The sequence below is a fragment of the Mobula birostris genome, chromosome 24 (genome assembly GCF_030028105.1).
Source record: "Mobula birostris isolate sMobBir1 chromosome 24, sMobBir1.hap1, whole genome shotgun sequence".
Classification (NCBI taxonomy): Eukaryota; Metazoa; Chordata; class Chondrichthyes; order Myliobatiformes; family Myliobatidae; genus Mobula; species Mobula birostris.
In genome coordinates this window covers 7,898,954-7,918,738 of record NC_092393.1, presented here as the reverse complement: position 1 = coordinate 7,918,738, position 19,785 = coordinate 7,898,954, and the positions used below count along the sequence as shown (strand labels likewise).

At 40.2% G+C, this 19,785-nt stretch overlaps 1 protein-coding gene across 1 annotated transcript in view; it reads right to left on the bottom strand.

Moving 5' to 3' along the window:
* The window catches only part of pkd1b (polycystic kidney disease 1b), a 185,371-nt gene that overhangs the window by 86,116 nt on the left and 79,470 nt on the right, over positions 1-19,785 (bottom strand). Inside the window, 4 exon segments of the mRNA XM_072242758.1 lie at positions 7,671-7,827; positions 10,745-11,332; positions 12,148-12,292; positions 14,970-15,104. Coding sequence (XP_072098859.1) covers positions 7,671-7,827; positions 10,745-11,332; positions 12,148-12,292; positions 14,970-15,104 — 1,025 coding nt within the window.

Below are 19,785 nucleotides of genomic sequence, written 5' to 3'. Positions count from 1 at the left end.
ACTTGATGTCAGTACAGTAGAACAAAGCAACGACTGTTGACTTCAGAAAGGGTCAGATACCAGCTACACTTAATAAATCAGATTCGTTTACCCATTCATTTTTAACAAAATGTGGTATTGTTGATATATGGCGTTTTTTTATCGAGAAGATAGAGAATACTCATTTTTCTCTCATGTTCATCATACATATTTCAGAATTGACTATTTTTTATTGATAACCAAATGATTCCATTAGTTGGATCTTGTGAATATAAAGAGGTTGCTATTTCTGACTATGCTCCTGTGCTTTTATCCATAAATCTTCCTGGCTTTCCACAGACAAATAGATTCTGGCGTTTTAATTTAACTCTTATCTGACAAGGATTTGTTAAAGCTCTTGCAGAGGCAAATCACTTTTTTTTTTTGAATACGGTGGAGGAGATTCTAGCCTTATCATATGGGATGCCTTTAAAGCATATATTAGAGGACAAATCATTTCTTATACTGCAAGTGTTAAGAAAAAAAGCTAATAAAGAGAGAATTAATTTAGCCAATCAGCTGAAACAATTAGATGAAGAATATGCTTTGACCTCAGATCCTGTTGTATATAAGAGACAGGTTGAAATTTAAGCTAAATATGATTTTTTTATTAACATACCCTAATGAAACTCAACTCCTAAAGGATAAAGGTCAATTTTATATCCATGGAGATAAAACAGGTAAATTATTGGCTAACCAAGTTAAAACTTCTGGTGCTAAACGACAGATTAAAGAAATTTATAAAGCTAACGGTACTAGGACAACTGATCATTTGGAAATAAATGATACTTTTAGAGAATATTATTCTAAAGTTTATAGCTCTGATCTTCTTAAAGATAATACTGTAATGGATAAATTTTTAGACCAAATATATATCCCTACCCTTTCTGTTGATGACCGAAAACTGTTGGATCAATGTATTTCTCACGAAGAAATAGCCGAGGCTGTACGTTCGTTGTATTCAGGGAAAGCTCCAGGTCCTGACGGATTTTCTGGAGAATTTTATAAGGCTTTTTCTTCTTTGCTGATACCCCATTTATGTTCAGATTCTTTTAAGTCAGATAGATTACCGCAATCCTTTTACGAAGCTTCTAATTCACTTATCCTTAAAAAGAATAAGAATCCAACTGGATGCTCTTCATATAAACCAATTTCTTTACTTAATGTTGATGTTAAAATTTTATCTAACGTTCTGGCCCATAGGATGGAAAATATCTTACCATCTATCATTTCTGATGATCAGACGGTTTTATTAAAAATCAATATTCTCATTTTAATATTTGTCAATTATTAAATGTTACCTATTCTCCTTCTAAGGAGATATTGGAATGTGTGATATCCTTAGACGCTCAGAAGGCTTTTGATTGGGTTGAATAGCATTATTTATTTAAAATTTCAGAAAAACTTAATTTTGGGTCCAACTTTATTCAATGGATTAAACTACTGTATTTATCCCCCTTTGCTCAGACTCTTACTAATTCTCAGAATTCTAAACCATTTAAACTTCAATGTGGAACCAGACAAGGTTGCCCTTTGAGTCCTTTGCTCTTTGACCTGGCTTTAGAACCTTTATCTATTGCTTTTCGAGAATCTAACGATATCAGTGGTATTTTACGGAAGGGTACTATCCACAAAGTTTCACTTTATGCGGATGATTTATTGCTTTACATTTCTAATGTCGAAACTTCATTACCTTCTGTGCTTTCTTTACTATCTTGTTTTAGTCAGTTTTCTGGATATAAACTGAACCTTCACGAGAGTGAACTTTTTCCTTTGAATAATTTGTCATTAGCTGATATTAACCTTCCTTTTAAAATTGCAAGAAACCAATTCACCTATTTGGGTGTAACAATTAATTATAAATACCTCTTTAAAGAAAAATTTCTTACTTTATTGAATTATATAAAAAGAACATTATCAAATTGATCGCCCCTTTCGTTATCATTGATTGGCCAAATTAATTCTATCAAGATGAATGTTTTAACTACATTTATACACCTCTTTCAGGCATTGCCCGTTTTTATTCCTAAATCCTTTTTTGACTCTCTGGACTCTTTTATCCTCCTACACATGGAAAAAATAAAGTCCATCTCCAGAAAGTTAAAAAGAATGGAGGTTTAGCTTTACCAAATTTTAGGTTTTCTTTCTTTCTTTTTAAATCTTTTTATTGAATAAGTATACAAAAAGGTAAGCCATATAGGCACTAATACACTGTTAGAATATAATAAAATTACAGGAGATATTAATACAAAAAATATATATATACCAATAGAGAAAAGGAAAAAAAAACCCCCCCAAAAAAACCACCGTGCAACTAACTAAAAGCAAATCAAAGCAATGGGCTAACTTGGAACCAAGCAGAGTTAAAAAACTTAAAATCACGTCCTCAATCCCGACCTCCATTAAAAACAGTAAAAAAAAATAAGAAGGGTATATAAATATGGAGCAAAAAAAGAGGAGAAAAAAAATTACATTAAATGAAAATATTGAATAAAAGATCTCTAGGTCTGTTCAAATTTAAGTGAGGAATCATAAAGATTGCTTCTAATTTTCTCCAAATTCAAGCATAATATCGTCTGAGAAAACCAAAAAAAGGTAGTTGGAGCATTAAGCTCTTTCCAATGTTGTAAGATACATCTTTTCACCATTAAAGTAAGAAATGCAATCATTCTACGGGCTGAAGGAGAGAGATTACTGGAAATTTTAGGTAGTCCAAAGATAGCAGTAATAGGGTGAGGAGAGATATCTATATTCAATACCTTGGAGATAATATTAAAAATATCTCTCCAAGAAGTTTCCAGAGTAGGACAAGACCAAAACATATGAGATAAAGAGGCTATCTGCCCCGGACATCTATCACAAAAAGGATTAATATGAGAATAAAAGCGAGCTAATTTATCTTTGGACATATGTGCTCTATGAACAACTTTAAATTGAATTAGGGAATGTTTAGCACAAATAGAAGAAGTATTGACTAATTGTAAAATCTGCCCCCAGTCATCCATGGAAATGATAGACCCCAATTCCTGTTCCCAATCTACCCTAATCTTATCAAATGGAGCTTTCCTAAGTTTCATAATAATATTATAAATCATAGCTGATGCACCTTTCTGACATGGATTAAGGTTAATTATAGTATCTAAAATGTATGTAGGAGGAAGCATTGGAAAAGAAGAAAGTATAGTACTTAGGAAATTTCTAACTTGTAGATATCTAAAAAAATGTACTCTTGATAAATTATATTTATTAGATAATTGTTCAAAAGACATAAGGGAACCATCTAAAAATAAATCCAAAAACCGTGAAATACCCTTAGTCTTCCAAATTTGAAAAGCACGATCCGTAAAAGAGGGAGGAAAAAATATGTTACCTAAAATAGGAATCGCTAGCCCAAATTGGTTAAGATCAAAAAATTTTCTGAATTGAAAGATCCTGCTCAATGTGCATCTTATAGACCAATATCTTTATTAAATGTTGATTCTAAAGTTTTTTCTAAGTTATTAGCAAACAGATTAGAAAAAGTACTTCCTTTTATTATTTCGGAAGACCAAACGGGTTTTATTAAAGGTCGTTACTCTTTTTATAACATTCGCACACTGTTAAATATTGTTTATACCCCCTCACAAAATGTTCCTGAGTGTGTTATCTCTTTAGATGCTGAGAAAGCTTTTGATAGAGTAGAATGGCCTTACTTATTTAAGGTGCTTGAAATGTTTAATTTTAGCTCGAAATTTATATCCTGGATCAAACTGTTATATCATTCTCCTGTGGCCCTCGGTCCGTACTAACTCTCTAAGCTCAACTTTTTTCCCTCTTTTTCAAGGCACTCGACAAGGTTGTCCTCTTAGTCCTTTATTATTTGATATTGCATTAGAACCTCTTGCAATTGCCATTCGAGAATCTCCAAATATCACTGGGATAACTCGGGGCTTAAAGTCCCATAAAATATCACTCTATGCTGATGAGTTACTTTTATATATTTCTAATCCTCAAAAATCCATCCCAGCTGTTTTAGAGTTATTAGCACAATTTAGTCTCTTTTCAAGTTATAAATTAAGAGTGAACTTTTCCCGATTAATGAACAACTTCCCTTATATCATAACTTGCCATTTAAATTGATTAATAATTATTTTTCATATCTTGGGATTAAAATTACTTGTAAATACAAAGATTTATTTAAGATTAACTTTTTACCATATTACTCAACTTTCATCTAAATGGTTTCCTTTATATTTAACTTTGATTGGTCGTATTAATGCAGTTAAGATGTTTTTTTTGCCAAAATTTCTATATATATTTCAGGCATTACCAATCTTTGTTCCAAAATCTTTTTTTGATAAAGTTGACTCAAATTTTAGGTTTTATTACTGGGCAGTTAATATACGATCTCATGTTTTGGTTATACTATACGAATTATGAGGACTGTCCCGGGTGGGTTTCTTAGAAGCTAACTCGGTTAATAAATTTTCTATTATCTCCCTATTGGGATCTTCACTTCCTTTATCCTTAAGTAAGATAACTGAAAATGTGGTAGTCAAGCATACTTTAAGGATTTGGATACAATTTAGAAAACACTTTGGTTTATTGAGATTCTCCCTTTCAAGTCCCATTTTTAAAAATTATTTTTTAAGCCTTCTATGACTGATGTAGTCTTTAAACAATGGGAAGGATTGGGCATTACATGCTTCCGGGATCTGTTTGTGGGAGGAAGTCTTTCAACTAAATATAGTTTACCCAAAACCCATTTTTTCGGTACTTACAAATTAGAGATTTTCTGTGATCTCGATTATATACATTTCCTAATAGACCTGATAAGAACATATTAGATGAAATTCTTAATATGAAACCATTCTATAATGGTTCAATATCCAATATTTATGATACGTTGTTGGGAATGAAAAATGGTTCTTTAGACAAGATTAAAAATCTCTGGGGACAAGATTTACAGACCTCAATTTCTGAAGAAACTTAGAATGAGATTTTTAAATTGGTTAATACTTCACCGCTATGTGCTCGTCATTTCGTCCTGCAATTTAAAGTGGTTCATAGGGGTTATATGACCAAGGATAAATTATCTTGTTTTTATAGGGATATATCTCCCGACTGTGATAGGTGTAACAATGGAGAAGCTTCACTTATTCATATGTTTTGGACGTGCCCAAGTCTTGGAAAATATTGGAAGGAAGTACTCCAAACTTTTTCTGTACCCTTTAAAGTAAATTTTAAGCCTAGTCCTTTCATTGCCCTATTTGGTATTGTTGGAAGGAAAGATATAATTTTGAAGACATCCAATCTGCACATTCTGGCTTCTGTCTCTCTTATGGCTAGAAGGGCACTTTTGTTTAAGTGGAAGGATGCTGTTCCACCTAATCATGTTCAGTGATTACGGGATGTTGCGGCATGCCTAAGTTTAGAGAAGATTCATTGTTCAATTTCTGAATCTAACCAAGATCTTCAAAATTTGTGGAAGCCGTTTTAAATTATTTTCATAATCTTTGACTTCGTTAAAGTACAGAAGTTGGTTAATAATATATTTTATTATCTGATAAGTTTCTTTTTTCTTTTTTTTTCCCCAAACAGCTTCGACTTTGGTAGTGGGTGTAGATCTTTTTTTTAAATAAAATTGTTTATATTCTAATATATGAATTAATTAATCCATATGAATATAGAGTAAGGAGTTTGTTAATGTGATTCCATATACTGTATCTGGTATTATTATATTTTGTCTTTTGTTTTATAATATGTATTCTCTTGAACTCTGTATTCTTCTATATAGAAATCAATCAATCAATAAAAATATTGAAAAGAAAAGGTCAGATGAGGGAACACACACCAGTCCTCATAGAGGGATCAGAAGGTGAAAAGCTGAGCAACTTCAAGTTCCTGGGTGTCAATATCTCTGAGGACCTAGCCTAGACCCAACATATTGATGCAGCTACAAAGAAAGCAAGACAGCAGCTATATTTCATTAGGAGTTCGAGGAGATTTGGTACGTCACCTACACTCACAAATTTCTACAGATGTACTGAAGAGAGCATTCGAACTGGCTGCATCACCAACTGGTATGAAGTGGAGGTGGGGGGGACTCCAGCACATGACCAAAGTAAGCTGCAGAAAGTTGTAAAATTAGCCAGCTCCAATCTGGGCACTGGCCTAGCCTCTGTAGCATCCAAGACATTTTCAAGGAGCAATGCCTCAAAAAGGCAGAGGACCCATCAAGGACCCCCATCACACAGGACATGCCTTCCTTTCACTGCCACCTTCAGAGAGGAGGTACAGAATCACTCAATGATTCAGGAACAGCTTCTTCCCCATTGCCATCTGATTTCCAAATGGACATTGAACCCAGGAACACTACCTTTACATTTTTATTTCTGTTTTTGCACTACTTATTTAATTTAACTATTTAATACATATATTATATGCGTACTCACTATAATCCACAGTTGTTTTTCTCTATTACTGTTATTACGTACCCCGTAACTGGGTTGCCAAACCAACAGAAATGGACCACTTAGTTGGAGTCTGGATTACTGGAACTAAGAAAGTTTTATTAAAGAAATAAGTAACACAGTACTCTAAACGTAAGGATATAAATGCAACAGGTTAGCAATGATAAAACAAACATGTACACGGAACTAGGATAATAGGATCAATCAAGCTCTATCGTAGTCTAGGGGTAAAATGATCAGTCTCAAGTGACACAGAATTCAGTTCAGTTTGCAGGAATCGCTGTAATCGCTGTTGTGCCGTTGGGGAGAGAGAGACAGAGTGAATGCTGATATTCAAATCGGATTCAACAGACCTTTGATATTCCTCGCAGTTAGCTTTTGGGCTAGCCCTTTGTAATGTCTTCTGTGGTCACCGACTGTGACCCCTCCGTTCCAGATACGATCGTTCTTCCGCGGTGAACCCAGCACCCAGGCAAGGGCAGACACACACACCAAGTTTCCGCCCATCGTACCTTCTAACCTGTGCGTCTATGGTTGGTCCCGCGATCACACCTCCAAAACTTTCACCAACTTGTGGGGGCACACTGCTTTTCCAGGGTTTCGTTATCTCGTGGTGTCGTGGTGTGTCGTGCCTTAGCGAACCTGTTCTTTTTATCCCCCTACCGGGGTATCGCCTGTCCATCAAACTTCAAACAGTTCAGGTTCAAAGCAACCGGTCTAAACAATACTCGGAACTGTGTCTCTTTCCATTAATCTCTCTCGTCTCTCTCTGATTAGCATTTTGAATGTTTCCCCCATTTGTCTCTCTCTTATCTCTCTTCTCGGCATCAATCTTCTGATAACTTGGTATTTTGTCACACTGTATATTCTATATATTGCCTTGTATTGCTGCTGCAAAGTTAACAAACTTCATGACACATGCAGGTGATAGTAAATTAGATTCTGATTCTGAATCTGATTCACTTCTGGTAAAGTAGCTGTCTGATTCACACAGACACACACACACACACACATCACATGTTTCACTTTGGAGAACAAACTCTGCAGCTGCCATGAGGGAAGATAAGCGCCATTAACGGCTCCTCTCTCCACAGATAAAGCATTTTCCATTTTTATTACTGTGGACATATTCAGGCAAGCAACAGGTCATGGCTATTATCTCCAGTATCAGGAAGCTGATTTTGGACCAAGTCTACTCACTCAGACAACAGGAAGAGTGTATGCTCAGCACTCAGACTGCCAGTATCAGAAGGTAATACGACTCCTTTGGTCATTTTGTAGCGAGTCCCATTAAACCGGGAGTCATTATGAACATAAATATGGATGGAAGGATCCAGGTCCTGAGCTCCTCCAAGCTCTAGAGAAAGAGAGAAAAAGATTCCAAAGTAATTAGCCACGTGATAACTTCGATCTGTTATGGAGAGACAGCCACAGCCACTGGAACTGCACTTCATAAGAAGCAACATCTATGTGTCCTTGGCAAAACTACAAGCTGGGAATGTGTTGTTGGGATGACCACCGTGGCATTCTTGGAATCCTTCCACTAACTTATTTCATTTCGCAAGACCACCGTGTCTTTCCTGAAAGTGACGGCTTACACTGGAGCTGGGTTCCATGTTTACTGTTACGTAGCAGCCAGGGAGCATCAGGGAATTGTAAAACCCCTGACTGGAAGAGCAGAGATTTTTAGGATGGTGCATAGAGAAGGCTCAAAGACAGTAAAATCTGGATAAGGCGACAAAATTCCAAGGAGAAGGACTGGAGGTTGGGGACGTCAGTGTGAGCTTTCAGTGCGAAAAGTTGTGGCTTACTAACTTGATTGACTTTTTTGAGGTTGTGATAAAGGGCCAGTTCAAGTTAAATTGTCATTCAACCATACATAAATACCAATGAATAGGCCAAACAAAACAACGTTAATATAGAAACACAGAAAATAGGTACAGGAGTAGGCCATTCGGCCCTTCGAGCCTGCACCGCCATTCAGTACGATCATGGCTGATCATCCAACTCAGAACCCTGTACCTACCTTTCCTCCATACCCCCTGATCCCTTTAGCCAAAAGGGCCATATCTAACTCCCTCTTAAATATAGCCAATGAACTGGCCTCAACTGTTTCCTGTGGCAGAGAATTCCACAGATTCACCACTCTCTGTGTGAAGAAGTTTTTCCTCATCTCGGTCCTAAAAGGTTTCCCCTTTATCCTCAAACTGTGACCCCTCGTCCTGGACTTCCCCAACATCGGGAACAATCTTCCTGCATCTAGCCTGTCCAATCCCTTAGAATTTTATATGTTTCAATCAGATCCCCCCTCAATCTTCTAAATTCCAGAGAGTATAAGCCTAGTCAATCCAGTCTTTCTTCATGTGAAAGTCCTGCCATCCCGGGAATCAATCTGCTGAACCTTCTTTGTACTCCCTCTATGGCAAGAATGTCTTACCTCAGATCAAGGGAGCAAAACTGCACACAATACTCCAGGTGTGGTCTCACCAAGGCCTTGTACAACTGCAGTAGTACCTCCCTGCTTCTGTACTCGAATCCTCTTGCTATGAATGCCAGCAAACCATTCGCCTTTTTCAACGCCTGCTGTACCTGCATGCCCACTTTCAATGACTGGTGTATAATGACATTCAGGTCTCATTGCACCTGCCCTTTTCCTAATCGGCCACCACTCAGATAATAATCTGTTTTCCTATTCTTGCCACTAAAGTGGATAACCTCACATTTATCCACATTAAATTGCATCTGCCACGAATTTGCCCACTCACCTAACCTATCCAAGTCACCCTGCACCCTCTTAGCATCTTCCTCACAGCTAACACTGCCACCCAACTTCGTGTCATCCGCAATCTTGGAGATGCTGCATTTAATTCCCTCGTCTAAGTCATTAATATATATTGTAAACAACTGGGGTCCCAGCACTGAGCCTTGCGGTACCCCACTCGTCACTGCCTGCCATTCTGAAAAGGTCTCGTTTATTCCCACTCTTTGCTTCCTGTCTGCCAACCAATTCTCTATCCACATCAATACCATACCCCCAATACTGTGTGCTTTAAGTTTGCACACTAATCTCCTGTGTGGGACCTTGTCAAAAGCCTTTTGAAAATCCAAATATACCACATCCACTGGTTCTCCCCTATCCACTCTACTAGTTACATCCTCAAAAAATTCTATGAGATTTGTCAGACATGATTTTCCTTTCACAAATCCATGCAGAAAAGGAGTCCTTGCAGGCTGAAAGTTACAAATTCTGGATTTTCATTTTGAATCAGGAACTGAGTGGATAATTTCCCCCATTTAAGTTCCTTCGGCCTCTTGAGGACTGAGCCAGAATCAAAGTTCCCAGGGCCAGAGACTGAATTCAGGTTGTATGCACGTCTGAACACAGGCCCTTTGGCTGGTCACCTGACACTGACACACCCGAGGTCAGAATCTGAATATGTATCAGCTGAAGCCTGCCATCTGGACCCATCTCCTGAAACATTTGCAGGCGATTCTGCACTTCAGCATACTCTACAATCACCAGCAATTAATCGTCTGAACCTTCTCCAGAAACACTATCCTTCAATTTATCTCTACAATCTCCAGCCATTAAGAACTAGTCTCCACTTTTGTCTTCTTTTGCTATTGGTCATTTGTCAGCCTTTGTCTGTTCAAGTAGAGTTGAATTAAATTACCTTGTATTTCTATATTTTTCCTGTGAATGCATGCAAGAAATTGAATATCAAGATACTATACAGTAACATATATGGACTTTGATAAAATTTACTTTGAAATTTGATTAAAATCAATTAATCAAACATCTTTGAACATTTTGGTTATTAGGTAATAATCAGCTTGGGATAAAAAGGGTGAATGGAGAGTCTACTTGTTATCCAGCTGGACGAGGAGGCTGGTTCCTTTGAGGCTTTGATAGGACGGATGCCAGCTGAAGACATAGAAACATAGAAATAGGTGCAGGAGTAGGCCATTCGGCCCTTCGAGCCTGCACCGCCATTTATTATGATCATGGCTGATCATCCAACTCAGAACCCCGCCCCAGCCTTCCCTCCATACCCACTGACCCCTGTAGCCACAAGGGCCATATCTAACTCAACAAGGGCCATATCTAACTCTGTTAGACTGTTGAGGAATACAGCTCTATAGCTGCTCTATTTAATTAGATCATCCGCTCTCCCTCCACAATCCCACCCCGCTCAGGCATTTTCCATTCCCTGAGGATTAAAGTCAATGGAAGGACTTACACCCTAAGTGGGCATGGCTGAATGAACACTCACCCAGCAGGGTGAATCGCAGGTGGACATGGAGTCCGGCTGCATGGTTGCTGCTCACGGGCTGGACTGTGAAGTTCGTGCTCTCTCCGGGACCGAGGACCTTTGTCACTGCACCACGCCTCCAGTGTTGCGTCCTCCTGTCCGGTAAGATAACGCGGATCGACGTCTCTGCGGACAGGCCACTGATGGGGACAGGCTGGCCCTGAGGACTGCTGAACTCCATGGATCCAAGGTGGGTAGAGATGCTGTCATTGCTGACAGAGCCCATCAGGAACGGGTTGACTCGGAGGCTCATTGTGATCTGGATGAGTTCACGGTTTGCTGACAGCTGATGGGACAGTGCCTGGGGGACATGGAAGTGGCAGTGGTCCTGAGGCCAGGCACACAGCAAATTGAAGGGGTCTGTTCTTTTCCCTTGCACGTCAATCTCTGAGACAGACAGAGACAATAGTTCCTCATTGAGGACACGAGAACGCATGAGAGACTGGACGAGATCGTTGGTCAGCCTGAAGATGGAGGCAGAAGTGACAAGGCCACTGGCTGCATCACTGCCATTATTCAGGTCAGAATTTATCACAGCTATTGCAGCACCTGCATTCAGAAACAATGAACAAATATTTATTCCAGTCTCCCCCGCCCTGGTTAAATCTGCTCCTATCTCCTTGAAATTAGCCCATTCTGACAAAGGGTTTTCAAGCTGAAACATTAACTATTTCTGTCTAAGTCTAAGGATGCTGACTAAGTTGCATGCCATCTTGGTCAGTGTCTTCCATCCACTACATAATGGACTGGGTGGGCACAGGAGTACATTCAGCCAGAGACTCATTCCAGCGAGATGCAACACTGAGTGTCATAGGAAGTCATTCCTGCCTGTGGCCATCAAACTTTACAACTCCTCCCTTGGAGGGTCAGACACCCTGAGCCAATAGGCTGGTCCTGGACTTATTTCCTGGCATAATTTACATATTACTATTTAATTATTTATGGTTCTATTACTATTTATTATTTATGGTGCAACTGTAACAAATATCAATTTCTCCTGGGATCAATAAAGTATGACTATGACTAATTCTCTTCACACAGATGCTGGTTCAATGGTTCCATTTAATATCAGAGGATGTAAACAGTAAACAACCTGAAATCTGATGATACCCAACATGCTAGGTTTTCAGCATTTTTTGTTTTTATTTTAGATTTCCAATATTTGCATTTTTTTGATTATGTTCTTCTCTTATTGACTGATTTACCTTAAAATTTCATATCCTCTTTAATCGCTACCCTAAACCTTGTCTGTCTTGTACAGTGACTCTAGCCAGATTTGATACAATACTGGCAATGTGAAGAATTTATCACCTACTACAAAATATAATCATTATAATACAATATTTTACGGAAGTTCCAGGTACCTAGGACTCGCAAGATATTTCTTCCAGCTTCTGTGGGTGTGGCTGATCCTTGACCTGTCTTATTCCCAATGATGTCAATCATTTGTCTGCTCATCTCCAAACTTCTGGCTAATCCTTCTCCCCTAACAAATTCTTCAGGGAAAGCCTAGGACGGAGAAAGATATAAACTCATGAAATGATAAGCTTCTGACTGTGCTCCGACTGATGATTTTGTTTCTGGAAGAACATTGTCCTGGCATTACACATCTCATCCCAACAAGAACGTAAAAGGCCAGTAACAAATGAAGAAAAAAAATGATTTCATAAAGGTGGGTTAACAGATGGGTCATAAGACAATATCAACAGATGAGCAAAAGATGATTAAGAAAGGGAAAATCAGATTGTGAGATAAAGCTGAATAGAAATGTAAAAGACATTAACGAGAGAGCTAACAGTGAACATTAGTCTTATAGGTAGACAACCTGGTGAATCAGTCATGGAAAACACGGACATGGCAGATTAATTAAGCAGGTATTTTGCATCAGCCTTCACTACAGAGGAAATTAAATTAAATGCAAGCAGTGTACCATTTTTGGTCAGCAATTCACTAGTATTTCTACAATCTAATTGTATTCAGTGTTCAAAATACAGAATGAGTGAACACTTTGCAGAACAACTGCACTGAAAATGCATGGCTAATGCTGAGATTGCTTTTGTCTGCCGCTTTAATTCTCCATCTACTCTGACTCTGAAACTCTTATAATGAGGCCTAACACAAGTCCAAAGAACAGCAACTTTCCAGAGACAACACCAAATTCTACAAATTCCAGTAACTCATTTTCTGTGCCTATATAACACTGGTCTGTTATCTATCCATAATACTGGTTACACGTACAAAATGCTGGAGGAACTCAGCAGGCCAGGCAGCATCTATGGAGATGAGTGAACAGTCAACGTTTTGGGCCGAAACCCTTCATCAGTACTGCAAAAAAAAAACGATGAGAAGGTGAAGGGAGGGAAGGAAGAAGTACGAAGTGGTAGGTGATAGGTGATACCAAGAGTGGGGTGAGGTAAAGAGCTGGGAAGTTGATAGGTAAAAGAGATAAAGGGCTGGAGAAGGGGGAATTTGATGGAAGAGGGTAGATAACCATGGAAGGGGAAAGAGTTCCAGAGGGAGGGGAAAGAGTACCAGAGGGAGGGGAAAGAGTGCCAGAGGGAGGTGACAGACAGGTAAAGGGATAAGGTGAGGGGGAAATGGGAATGGGGAATGGTGAAAGGGTGGGGGGGTGCAATCACCAGAAGTTCAAGAAATCAATGTTCATGCCATCAGGTTGGAGACTATCGAGACGTAATATAAGGTGTTGTTCCTCCAACCTGAGTGTGGCCTCATCGCAGCAGTAGAGGAGGCCATGGATTAATATGTCAGAATGGGAAGTAGAATTCAAGTGGGTAGTCACTGGGAGATTCCTCTTTTTCTGGGGGTGGGGTGGAGCGTAGGTGCTCGGTGAAGTAGTCTCCCAGATTGGATTTCCAGCATCTGCAGATTTTCTTTCTTTTGTGTGTAATACTTGCCCATTTTAACTCCCTTTCTTTCATTGATTTCAAAACGGGGTCTGTCCTATAACGATACTGTACATTTCATTCACATCCTTTGATTGTCTTATCGCTCACCAACTGCCACATTAAATTATCAACCAGGTAACCTCAATAGCTTGCCTCCAAGGCAACTTCACCCTAACCCTGTCAGAGATATTTCAGCCTGTCCCTATTGGAGACACATCTTTTGTCCTATCCATCCCTCCTCCCCCCATCTCTGCATCTTAAAATGACCTTGATTTCCCCCTTTCCCTGTTCTGATGGCCAGTCTTTGACCTGAACTGTTTAATTGGTTTATATATGCTCTTCAGATCAAGAAGCATTTTAGTGGTCTAATTCACTACTTCCAGAAAAACCTGAAATGAAAATATAATAAACGATCATCTCTGGAAACCTCACACAGCAATCTCTTTGGACTATTCCATTCTGAACTGCAGCAAACAGGAAGGCTTTACAACGGGTAGTCAAAACTGCCCAAAGTATCACTGGTGTCAACCTGCCCAGCACCAAGGACGTATGTACAGAAAAGTGCCGGAAAGTGTCAGTAACCGTGAAGGATCCCTCACACCCCGTTCATGGACTGTTTGTCCCACTTCCATCAGGGAAGGGACGACGTACCATCCACGCGAGGACCACCAGGCTCAGAACCAGTTAGTTTCCCCAAGCAATAAGGCTGATCAACACTTCCACCCACTAACTGACCCCCCCTAGAACCCCAACCACTGCTAGCTACTCTATCACTTCCTGTCAGTCATGATAATCGTGTGCCTAGCGTCACTTTGTGGATATACAATCAATCTATGTATATAACCTATCTTATGTGTTTTTATTATTGTGCTTTTTGTTTTATTGTGTGTTTTTTGTGCTGTATCACATCTGGAGTAACAATTATTTTGTTCTCCTGTGCACTTGTGTATTGGAAATGACAGTAAACACCTTTAATCTTGAATTTTTGAAAAAACAAGAGCCCAGAGTCACTTCATCAGTAGGGTGAAGACAATTAAATACAAATCTGCCTCTCTTTTACTTTCACCTAAGACCTGAGTTCACAACTTGCTATAGTTCTTCTCCTATCTCATCAATCTGATCAGGTTTCTCAGTGAATGCTAGTGAAGCTGCCTCTGAGCATGAGTAAAAGAAAAACAAATACTTGTGTATGAGCTGAGAAAATTGGACCTGATTTTGCAAACTGCGACATGGGTGTAACTGAGTGGTGAAGACAGGGAGAGAAGTTTCTGTGTTCTCACCGCACACTGAGCCAGCACTGCGCTGACCTGGGTCACCTCCTCCAGTGTGGAGACATGCAGGGATGCCATTGCCAAGGTCACATTACTACGGATGGCGATCCGGTCCTGCAGGATCTCTCCCTGAGCCCCAGAGTGCTGGAAACAAAACATCAAACAATGTAGTTGAAATAAAGCATCACTGTGTAAGAGACTGTGGCCACAAACGTGGAGCAATGACTTCCTGAAGTGGTCTTCTTCTTCGGCTGTCCATCGATTTCGATGCTGACTGTGCTGAGAGTATAGTCTCTGCAGGCACGTTTATGGGCCACAAGACCAGCACTGGTTCGGCACTGTCTCCCACATCGGTTGCATTTGTGATTTGACTGGTCTAGCACCGAACGTCTGCGTTCATGACCTGCTTCATATTTCTTCTACCTTTTCTCCTCAATAGCTGGGATTGACTTCTTGGCAATGCAGTGCCAACTTCTTCTGTCCAAAGCACCTTTCTCCCAGGTGTTGACATTCATGTCAGTGTTCTTCATATGGTACTTGAGCACATCTTTGTAGAGCAGTTTCTGACCACCGTGCTTCCTCTTTACTTCATGTAGCTCGCCAGAGAAAACAGCTTTGGGTAAACGATCATCGCTCATTCTTGTGACATGACCAGTCCAACGCAGCTGAGATTCTACGCTGACTGTCCCAGCACGTTTGAGCACCTCCACATCTGGTACCCTCTCTTGCCACTTGATGTGTAATATTTGGTATAAATGCCTGTGTTGTGTCTTGGTCAATTTCTTGATGTGCTTCCGATACAATGTCATCATTTCAGTTGAATAAAGCAGAGATGGTAAAACAGCTGTGTTATACACTTTGACCTTGGTTGCCATTTTAATATCGTGGCGAGAACAAAGTCACTTCTGCAAAGCACCAAAGACTTTCGTAGCTGATTGAATTCTCCTCTCAACTTCCAGATCCAAATTCAGGTTAAATTATCATTCAATCCATTTACAGTCTACACAGTAATATACCATTAGTAAAAGTGGATGGAGAGCGAGAACTAGTTTAGCCATTCATAGAAATAAACATAGGTATGTATGTTGGACTTCTCAAATTCAAATTCAGGTTAAATTATCATTCAACAATATATGAACACAGCTAAACAAAACACTGTGTCTCTGGGACCAAGCTCCAGGACCTACTGAACATAGCACATTCAAAGAGCATGCAAAAACAGTCACAAGAAAAAACACATAACACATATATTTTATAAACTTATTGATATTATTATGGGAGCTCATTTATATATGAGGGTGTCTACAAGTTGAGCGTCTGTAACCTGTATCTGTACCATGCTCCTACCTATCCTGCACTACACCCTATCATGTGCGCTTTGTATAACACATGATACAAGAACTTCTACAAGGCTTTGGCGAGGACAGGTGAAGGCAGGGTAAGTAGGTAAGTTCATTCCTTATTTCTTCTTTCTTTTGTTCTTGAGAGTATGGGGGTGTCTACAGAGTCAGTGTTCTGTTCTGGCTGTCAGATGTGGGACTTCTGGGAGACTTCCAGCCTCCCCAATGGCCACATCTGCACCAGGTGCATCGAGTTGCAGCTCCTCAGGGACCATGTTAGGGAACTGAGCTGCAGCTCGATGACCTTTGGCTTGTTAAGGAAACTGAAGCAGTGATAATACAGGGAGGTAGTCACTCCAAGGCTACAAGAGACAGATAAATGGGTGACTGTCAGGAGAGGGGCTGGAGAATGTCAGAAAGCGGAGAGCACCCTGTGGCTGCCCCCCTCAACAATAAGTACTCCATTTTGAGTAGTGTTGGGGGAGTGACCTACCTTGGAGAAGCAACAGCAGCCATGCCTCAGGCACTGAGTCTGATCCTGTGGCTCAGATGGGTAGGGAACTGAGATGATGGCAGCAGTAATAGGGAACTCTATAGTCACGGGACAGATAGGCACGAAAAGGAAACACGGATGGTAGTTTGCCTCCCAGGTGCCAGAGCTTACAATGTTTCTGAACGCATCCACAAAATTCTGAAATGGGAGAGTGAGCAGCCAAAGGTCATGGTACATATTGGTTCTAATGACAGGTAGAAAAAGGGAGGAGGTCCTGAAAAAAGAATACAGGGAGTTAAGAAGGAGCAGGACCTCAAGGGTAGTAATCTTGGGATTGTTGCCTGTGCCACACGACAGTGAGGATAGGAATAGAATGAGGTGTCAGATAAATGTGTGGTTGAAGAATTGTAGCAGGGGGTAGGGATTCAGATTTTGGATTCCTGGGGCAGGTGCGACCTGTACAAAAGGGACAGGTTGCAGTTGAATCCGAGGGGGCCCAATATTCTTGCAGACAGGTTTACTAGAGCTGTCAGGAGTGGTTTAAACTAATATGGCAGGGGGATGGGAATCAGGATGGTAGAACTGAGGATGAAACAGCAGGTTTACAAGTAGATAATGGGTGTAAAATGAATGTAAGGAAGGACAAGCCAGTGATTGGGCACAAATGCAGACAGAGCAAAGGGCATACTTAAAGCTGAAGTTGATAGTTTGCTGATCAGTCAGGGCATCAAATGATATGGCGCTAAGGCAGGTGTGTGGGGTGAGTTGGATCCAGGATCAGCCATGATGGAATGGCGGAGTAGACTCGCTGGGCTGAATGGCCTAATTCTATTCCTATGTCTTATGGTCCTCTTGATGGAAAGACCTCAGACAGTCCACGTTGGCAGCAACATCTCTAGCCCCGTCATGCTGAGCACTGGCCATCCCCCACCCCCATGCTCAGCCTGCTGCTGTCCACACTACTGATGCACAACTGTACTGCTAGTTCCAGCTCATCATTAAGTTCACTGATGACACAACAGTGATCGTCCTCATCAGCAACAATGAGTCGGCACACAGACAGGAGGTACAGCAGCTCGTGGATTGGTGTCAACACGATAACCTGAGAGACTGTATGCAGGCTGACCACTTCCTACTGCCATCAATGGCTCCTCCCTGGCGATTCAGGAGCACCGAGTTTCTTGGAGTGCAGAGCATGGATGATCTTACCTGTTCCCTCAACACCACCTTTTAGTCAAGCAGTATCTCCACTTCCTGCGGAGACTGAGAAGAGTGATGTTCCCCTTGCCCATTCTAACTACATTCTACCAGAGCACCGTCAAGAGTGTTCTGACCAGCTGTATCACTTCTACACAGTGTAACCACCCTCAAGGAGCTATGAATTTGGATCCCAAGATCTCTCTGCTCAGTAACACTGTTAAGGATCTTGCCCTTAAGTGTGCATTGTCTCCTTGCAATTGCCCCACTGAGCTGCAACACCTCACATTTATCTGGGTTAAGCTCTATCTGCCATTTCTCAGTCCATATCTGTAAATCATCTATATTGCACTGTTCTCTTTGCCAGTCCGCTACACTATCCACAACTCCACAATCTTGGTATTATCTGCAAGTTTACTAACTCACCCATCTATATTTTCATCCAAATCATTTATATGCATTACAAACAGCTGAGGTCCCAGCACAGATCCCTGCAGAACACCACTAATTACAGACTTCCAGGTCAAATAAGTTCCTTCAACCACTAGCCTCTGTCTTCTGTGCACAGGCCAGCTCTGAATCCAAACAGCCCTTGCATCTTAATCTTCTGGATTAACCTCCCATGTGGGACTTTGTCAAATGCCTTACTAAAATATACGTAGACCACATCCACTACCCTACTCTCATCACTCTCTCTTGACACCTTGTCAAAAAAAAATCAATAAAGTCATTAAGGGAGACCTGCCCTGCACAAAACCATGTTGGCTCTCCCTAATTAGGCCAAGGGTTTCCAAATGATCATATATCCTATCCCTAAGAATTTTCTCCAGTTATTTCTCTACAACTGAGGTGAGACTCACCAGCCTACAGTTCCTGAGATTTTCCCTTGTTCTTTTCTAAAATAGAAGTACAACATCAGCCACTTATCAGTCCTCTGGGACCTCACCTGTAGCTAGAGAGGGCAGAAAGATCCTGGTCAGGTACCTCTAATACTTAATACTCATTAGCAGGCACAAAACTTCCTCCTCCTCGACCTCAAAACTTCCAAAGCTTTATATACATTTCCTTTTTCTTCTTGACTAAATTCATCACTTCTCTGGACATTCATGGATCTCTTATCTTTCCATTTCTTCCTTCTAACACACCTTTCTTGTACTCTGTACAATTGATCTTAAAGCACCATCCTCATGTCTGATGTGGATTTGCCAGAGAAAAGGTGTTCCCAATTGGCACTTCTTCGTTCCTGCCTAATGCCCTACTCCAATTTAAAACTCTACCAGAAGAATGAGATAGGGCAGGTGACGGAGGTATGTGTTGGGGAGCACTTCAGGTCCAGTGATCACAATACCATTACTTTCAATATAATTATGGAGAAGGATAGGACTGGACCTAGGGTTGAGATTTTCGATTGGAGAAAGGCTAACTTTGAGGAGATGCAAAAGGATTTAGAAGGAGTGGATTGGGACAATTTGTTTTATGGGAAGGATGTAATAGAGAAATAGAGGTCATTTAAAGGTGAAATTTTGAGGGTACAGGATCTTTATGTTCTTGTTAGGTTGAAAGAAAAGGTTAAAAGTTTGAGAGAGCCATGGTTTTCAAGGGATATTGAAAACTTGGTTCGGAAAAAGAGAGGGATCTACAATAAATACAGGCAGCTTGGAGTAAATGAGGTGCTCGAGGAATATAAAGAATGTAAGAAGAATCTTAAGAAAGAAATTAGAAAAGCTAAAAGAAGATATGAGGCTGCTTTGGCAAGTAAGGTGAAAATAAATCCAAAGGGTTTCTACAGTTATAT